The following is a 6,690-nucleotide window of genomic DNA, read 5'->3' as shown; positions in this document are numbered from 1 at the left end:
AACGGGACTAGGGAGAGACTTGAATGGACATTCCAGGCAGATGCAAACAGCAGGTGTAAAGGTCCTGAGGGGGGAACCAGCTCAATGTCCAGTGACAAACCTGTTGGAAATGGTGCTTGAAAAGGTCTCAAAATCTGGGCTGGCCCATGGCTCACTCGGGAGACTGTGGTGCTGATAACACCAAGGCCACGGGTTCGGATCCCATATAGGGATGGCTGGTTGGCTCATTGGGTGAGCGTGGTGCTGACAACACCAACTCAAGGGTTAAGATCCCCTTACCAGTCATCTTTTAAAAAAAAGAAAAGAAAAGGTCTCAAAATCAAATGCAATACCAGCATCGTCCAAAAGCCAGCAGATGTCTCACTGATCCCTCTCCAAACATCAGTGGTTGCTTTTGCCGGGTACTGTGCTGGGCAGGTCCCTTATTACACCTCTGGGCTCTCGCATGAGCTGGCCACCCACCCAGTGTGCCTTTACCTCTCCACTTCGCAAACACCTGTGCATCCTTCAAAACCCACTGCCAATTCCCTCTTACACACAGCCTTGTTCAAACTCCAGTTGTCTCCCTCTGGGGACCCTGCCCCCAACCCTTGCTCCTGCCCAGGCTCAACCTTCCAGGACTGGGGGCATCTGTGTCCCCCAAATTGCAGGCTTGGCAGGAGCTGGGCGGAGACTAGCTGACAGAAAACCCTGCAGGACCTCGAAAACCTCTTGAAATACACTGAGCTCTGAGAGTGACTAACTCTGCCCGAGAAGGAACCGTAGAGGGTTTCTCAGAGGAGGTGTCATTGCATCTGGGCTTTGAAGGATGAGTTAAGTTTTCTCAGAATAGCACAGCTAGGGGCCGGCCTGGTGGCGCACTGCTACAGTGCGCCGCTTGGGAGTGTGGCGGTGCTCCCGCCGAGGGTTCGGATCCCACATACAGACTGGCCGCTCACTGGCTGAGCGAAGTGTGGGCGCAACACCGAGGGCTGCGATCCCGTTGCCGGTCCTGGCCCGGTACAGGTGTGACACTGAGGGTTGCGATCCGTTGCTGGTCACGAAAAAAGACAAAAAAAAGGAAAAAAAAAAAAAAAAAAGGAATAGCATAGCTAAAGCAACTTTAGAGATCAATTTTAATTACCGTTATACAGATGGGGTAACTGAGGCCCAGAGAGTTAGTGGCAGAGTCAGGACTTGGACCCATGCCTCCTGACTCCCAAGCCAGAGTTCTTCATCTGTAATAAAAAGTTTTAGAGTGACAAACAGTGGGAGAGGATGGCATTCTGGGTGAATGGAATGGCAAGGGCAAAGGCAGGAAAATGAAGGCTTCAGGAGGGAGGTGGGCTTGGTGAGGATGGGGTCCAGACTGGAAGGGCAGAAGGATGGGAAAGGGCAGTGTGGTGGGTGGGCAGGGCTGGATCACATAGACCTCAAGCACCAGGCTGAGAATCTGGAGGCAGTGGGCAGCCATGGAGGGTGTGTGAGCAGGGGAGGAGCACAGTATGATTCATGAGTTATAAAGACCCCTCTGGCGCCAGCGTGAGCTGCCTGGTGGGGGAGGGGAAAACCAAGCCTGGAGACCAGCACCTGGGAAAGGGGCCAGAGAGAAAGAAAGGGGAGGGGTGGGGAGTGGGGAGAAGCTCCTGAGTCTCACATAGAGATGTGGTCTTGGGAGCTCAGGAAATCCCCACTGCAAGGAACCCACTCGTCCTGAGCCAGCAGCCTCACCAGCCCCAAAGCATTTATTGAGTGCTGTCTGCATACCGGCAGGATGACAATGGGGTTCACACACTGACCCTCATGTTTCCTTGTTGAGGTCTCTCCTCTTCCCCCTCTAGCAGCTGAGGGGTTTGAGGAGCAGATGGTGGCTGGGGAGGGGGCTTCAGAGCCTCCTAGGGACTTAAGGACAGTCCTTCCCTGTCCCCATTCCTCAGATGGGGAGACTGAGGCCGGGGAAGAGATGGAACATCCTGAGTCACCCGGAATGTACTGAGAGGGGGCTGGGTGGAGGTCGCGACACTGCAGGTTCAGTGCCCAGGGATCACATACTCCTCTTCATGTGGGGCCTGGTCTAGTGACTGCAGGTTGCCGTAGACAGGCTGAGAGGCCAGATCAATGTCTGTATAGTTCATGTAGAAGTCGTCATCCTCTGAAGGGTGAGCCCTGCAGGAACAGACACACGAGGGGTGGGTGGTAGGGGAAAAAGACGAAGGGGGCAGGCACGTCAGCTTTGAGAAATGTCAGGGTGGCTGAGTCCACCCCTAATATTTACATATGAGTAAACTGAGGCACAGTGCAGTATTCTGACTCCCAACCTGACCCACCTTTCTCTGAGGAAGTAGGGACAGGGCAGTGATTCAGGGAAGATTCTGTAGATTGAAACACTATGGTCCGGGGATCTTGAGTCCACTGTAGGGTAGTTTCCTTCCTTAAAGTTCAGATAGCTGTGCATTTTGACATTAAATCAGATTTCAGTTTCCTCTTGAAAAACCGGAAGCTCTGGCTATACCAGTCACATGAATGCAAGTGGCTGGAGTCAAACAGTAAGTAATCTGCCCCTTTAGATGGGACCTGTTTTCACCAGGTCTCCCGAAGCAACTGACTTTGTGGCCCTGAAATAAAAATAAATCTCTGAGCCTCAGTTTCTACATCCATAGAACTGGCTCAGGAGTGGTTCAGGTAGCTACTTAGTAATGTCTAGTTACGGGAGGCAAGACCTCCAGAGAAGAACCTTCTTGCCTCCAGAATATTTTAACCCCACTCCCAGCTTCTCTTCTAAAAAAGACTACTTTGGGTAAGTGGCATCTATCAGTCATTGACACTTTAGTATGAATTACTCTGAACACATAAGAGGTTATAGAGGGATGGACAGGACTGGGAGTCAAAGTTTGTCTCTTGCCTCTTCTTCTGACTCACTGTGTGACCTTGGACAAGTCATTCCCCTGCCTCCTGGAGCCTCCATTTTTGCAACTGTAAAATATAGGGTGGAAATGATACATTCATTTCAGAGCGTTTCTGGAGGCCAGGCACATGAAGGAGGTTGGTCGACAAGCCTTGGTGACGGGGAGGCAGAGGCAAGCATTAGAGCACATGCTGCCTCAGCGAGTTCAATGCCCTCAGTGCCCTACATGGACCACTTCTGCTTTTGAGCCACGTTTGCATGTGCTTTGCATATTTCCGCAGTTCTCATGAACAGCCTCCTACCAGCCTTCCCAACAACTGACGTGGATTCTGCTGCCCAAACACAGCCATGACAGCATCCCCTTCCTTCCTGAATCCTCCCTGCTCCTTCCAGCCTCAGCTCTCGTGTCTTGCCCTCTCCAAAGCCATTCACAGCAGGGTCTCTGCACTTGCCCACCTCCACACCTTCACCCCTGCTGGTCCCGCCCCGTGAAATTCCTTCCATTTCCTTATCCAACCTGGAAAAGTTGAACTCATCTAAGACCAGCAAAGCCATCCAGAGGTGTAGGGGACACCGATGACCTATTTAGAATCTCATGTGTTTCAAGGGGTGATGGAGGGGACTGTCCTCATTTTACAGAGGTGGAAATGGAGGTTGAGAGAAAGCCCTTGGGTCACATGGAATCTGAGCCCAGGCTGCTGACCGCTACTGCAGAGCTCACACTCTGCCTCCTCTCTCCCTGTCCTTGGCAGCCAGAAACTGGGTTTGCAGTTCATGAAGGAGAAGTTTGTCCCATATACAGGAACTCACTTAATTCTTACTCCAAACCTTGAGTCGGGGGCTGTTATTACCCACATTTTACAGATGAGGAGACTGAGGCCAAGAGAAGTGAAGCTACTTGCCCAAGATCACATGGCCTGCAAGAGGCAGAGCCGGGATTTGAACCCCAGCCGTCTGGGTCCAGTCTTAATATTAACTTCTATAGGCAGATGTCTGTGGGTCACTCACCCATGTCCCGTCCACTGGTGCTTGGCAGTTGCCTGGCCCACAAACATGTTCTCGTAGTCGGACTTGGAGGGGCTGGGCAGGGTGGCCACTGGGGGGTTGGAGCTGAAGCCCCGGCTGCTGTATCGTGGCTGCCAGCCTGAGTTGGGCCTGAGACTGTCCTGAGCAGCCCAGGCTTTGCCCAGGCCCTGGCTACTGGCTGCTTGGCGACTCAAGAGTCTCCAAGCCAGCAGCAGGCCAGTAATGGTGAGCCCAAGGAACAGGAATCCTCCAGCCACCACTGCCCCGATGGTTGCTGGGGCCAGGCCGGGTGCACAGTTGACCTCCAGGAAAACAGAGAGGTTGTGCCAGGCACCAGTGCTTGTGTCCAGACACCGCAGGGGCGGCTGTGTGGAGCAGTTGTTTTCCCGGACCTCATGCCAGGGTGCCAGGACACAGCTGCAGTCAGCCTTCAGGTCAAGGCCACAGCGTGCTGCCAGCGCCCCATCCACATGCGCCAGCCTGTTGTGCGTCACATTCAGGAACTGCAGCTTCTCCAGGTGGGCTAAGAAGGGTGGGAGCTCTCGCAGACCATTCCCAGACAGGTCAAGGACGAGCACATTGCTGGCCCTCAGAGACTGGTTCCGGGGTAGGCTCAGGCTTTGTCCACTGAAATTCAGGCACGTGTTGGAGAACTCTTTGGTCCAGTCCACATCCCCAGAGAACACGTTGCAGGAAAGTTCCTGGCTGCTTAGACCTCGCAGCAGCAGAAGCGGCAACCACAGCACCCACGACAGGGTGCTCTCCATTTAAGCAACCTAGGCAGAGACAGCAGAATCCAAGCCCCGACCTCAGCCCTGTGGTCATCCTCACTGCCTGTGTTTATTATTATCACTCTTATTTTTATAACTCAGACCAGCTCAAGCTGCTTCTGAAATGGTAAAATGCAGCCTCGGGCTTGTCACCCCTAGCTGGTTGGCTCTGGGCCCCGTCCTCAGTCTCCCCTTCTGGAAAATGGGTACGTAATCCAGGCTTTGCTCAGTCCCTGAACATTTTGGGTGCCCTCACTGGCCAAGACAGGACCATAGGCAAATGAGTGGTTACCCCGGAAACGGCCCTGCCCCAACCTCCCCGTGACACCCCCTCCGCTGTTTCTCCCAGAACCCAGGGTCGCTGGGGAGTCTGGGGATGGGGGGATGGGGGCTGCTGAAAGGGTTCCCCCAATTCTGGTTTGCTGCCCCTCCACAAGGGAAGTTCTGGTGTCTCCGTCCTACCTTTCAGGTCCTGCTGCCACGCTTTGGCTTCAGTGCTGCTGGAAGTCTGCAGGGGCTGCGTCGTGGCTTACTTGGACACGGGACCAGAGCAGCTGGCACCCCTCACAAATGTGCCGTGGTCCCCGGGGCTCCTGAGGCTTTGCACCCAGCAACTCAGGAGGAAGAGGAACTGGTGTCTGGGTGGAGTGGAGAGGGGAAGAATGAAGACACAGAGACACGCCTCCCTGCATGGCCTCAAGGTTGTCGCCAGATGGGGAGTGGCGGCCCAAGGTCCCACTTCCCTCTTGCTGGAACCCAGTGACTACATGTCCCCCATTAGCACTCCAAGGGACTGCCACCTCATCAGTTGGCTTTCTGATCTTGGTTCAGTTGACTTTCAACCCATGCATTCATTTATTCATTCAACAAACATCACCCATGCTGGGCTCCCAAGAAGCATCAGCCCTGGGCAGGTCGTCAAAGAGCACCCCATCTTGGGAGAGGACAGAGCAGGACAGAGCACAGACACCCCCATTCCCATGGAGTCAGGGCAGGGCCAGAGGTAGAGACAGGGTCCAGGAAGGCTTAGAGAAGGGGACATTAGAGCTGGGGCTTCAACACGTGGCTCTCCAAGCTCCTAGCCTCCCCCACGGACTTGGAGCTGGAGCTCATGTACAATGGGGCTTAGAAGATGATTCAAAGCAGCAGGCAGAGAGGAGCCCATTGCAGACCCCAGGCAGGAGGCACAGCACAAGTCCGGTGGCTTGAGAAAGCATAGCTGGCTGTGACAACATGGTCAGGAGTGGAGTGGCTGGAGCGGAGGGGCTAACAAGAGGGACTGGTAGGAGTGAGGCTTTATCCCCAAGGCCATGGGGAGCCACAGGCATGTGAGCAGAGGAGGGGCAAGAGTCAAAAGCTCCCTCTGGAGTGATCCTGGTGTCTGGAGGTGGCACCCCGGGGAGGAAGTCGGGGTCCCAGAGGGAAACAGTGGCCTAAGGGGTAGTGACATCCATGAGACAGAGGAGGGGGGTGCTGGGGGAGTCTCAGCACACTGGGGTCCTGGTGTCAGGCAGAACAGGTTCAAGTCCATTCTAGCCCCTTAACTTCCCTGTGCCTCAGCTTCCACATCTGTAAAAGGGGAAAATGCTAAGAAGCTTCTCTTGGACTCTGGGAGGCTGGGAGTCCCTCCTCCACATTTCCCCCCCTCCTCAGCTTCTGTTCCTTCCATGCCCCAACTAGGAGGAGCAGCAAAGGTTTGGAAGTGAGACTCGGAAAAAAAAACCCAGTAAATCCTTTTCAACGTGTTCAAAGATGCTGACTCCTAATAAGAAACCGCAAATCACAACGTCTCTGAGATACTGTTTGCTTTCATCTATCAGGCTGGCAAAAATCCAAAAGGGTGATGACACTCTGTGCTGCCCGGGTTGTGGGGAAATAGACACCCCCATGAGTTGCTGAAGGGAGTGTCCGAGGTGCAGCCCTGGTAGAGGGCACCGGGTACAGGCCGCCGGAGTGATGAATTCATGTGCCTGCTGAGCCTGCAAGCCCACTCCTGGGACTCCGTCCCCG

General features: G+C 54.3%; 1 protein-coding gene across 2 annotated transcripts; it reads right to left on the bottom strand.

Moving 5' to 3' along the window:
* Window positions 1–1,098: 1,098 nt before the first annotated feature.
* Window positions 1,099–5,204, bottom strand: LRRC25 (leucine rich repeat containing 25). 2 transcript variants are annotated; one of them, XM_008590762.1, is made up of 3 exons: window positions 5,143–5,204; window positions 3,893–4,686; window positions 1,099–2,145 (listed from the first exon to the last, which is right to left on the bottom strand). In XM_008590762.1, the coding sequence occupies exons 2-3, from the start codon at window positions 4,675–4,677 to the stop codon at window positions 2,010–2,012; spliced, it is 921 nt and encodes a 306-aa protein (XP_008588984.1). In that variant the 5' UTR covers window positions 4,678–4,686; window positions 5,143–5,204; the 3' UTR covers window positions 1,099–2,009. The 2 variants fall into 2 exon arrangements, with proteins under 2 accessions (XP_008588984.1, XP_008588985.1); XM_008590763.1 differs by lacking the exon at window positions 1,099–2,145 and adding an exon at window positions 2,507–2,594.
* Window positions 5,205–6,690: the final 1,486 nt, after the last annotated feature.

Source organism: Galeopterus variegatus, unplaced genomic scaffold (assembly GCF_000696425.1).
Source record: "Galeopterus variegatus unplaced genomic scaffold, G_variegatus-3.0.2 Scaffold6353, whole genome shotgun sequence".
NCBI classification, from domain to species: Eukaryota; Metazoa; Chordata; class Mammalia; order Dermoptera; family Cynocephalidae; genus Galeopterus; species Galeopterus variegatus.
The sequence above is the reverse complement of the archived record's forward strand: the minus strand, read 5'-3'. Positions and strand labels throughout refer to the sequence as shown.

Bases quoted from the DNA above. Each gene is read 5' to 3' on its own strand.
- LRRC25 (XM_008590762.1), bottom strand. From the start codon at position 4,677: ATGGAGAGCACCCTGTCGTGGGTGCTGTGGTTGCCGCTTCTGCTGCTG. The intron at 2,146-3,892 runs GTGAGTGACCCA...CTGTTCCTGCAG, and splicing joins CACCAGTGGACGGGACATGG to GGCTCACCCTTCAGAGGATG.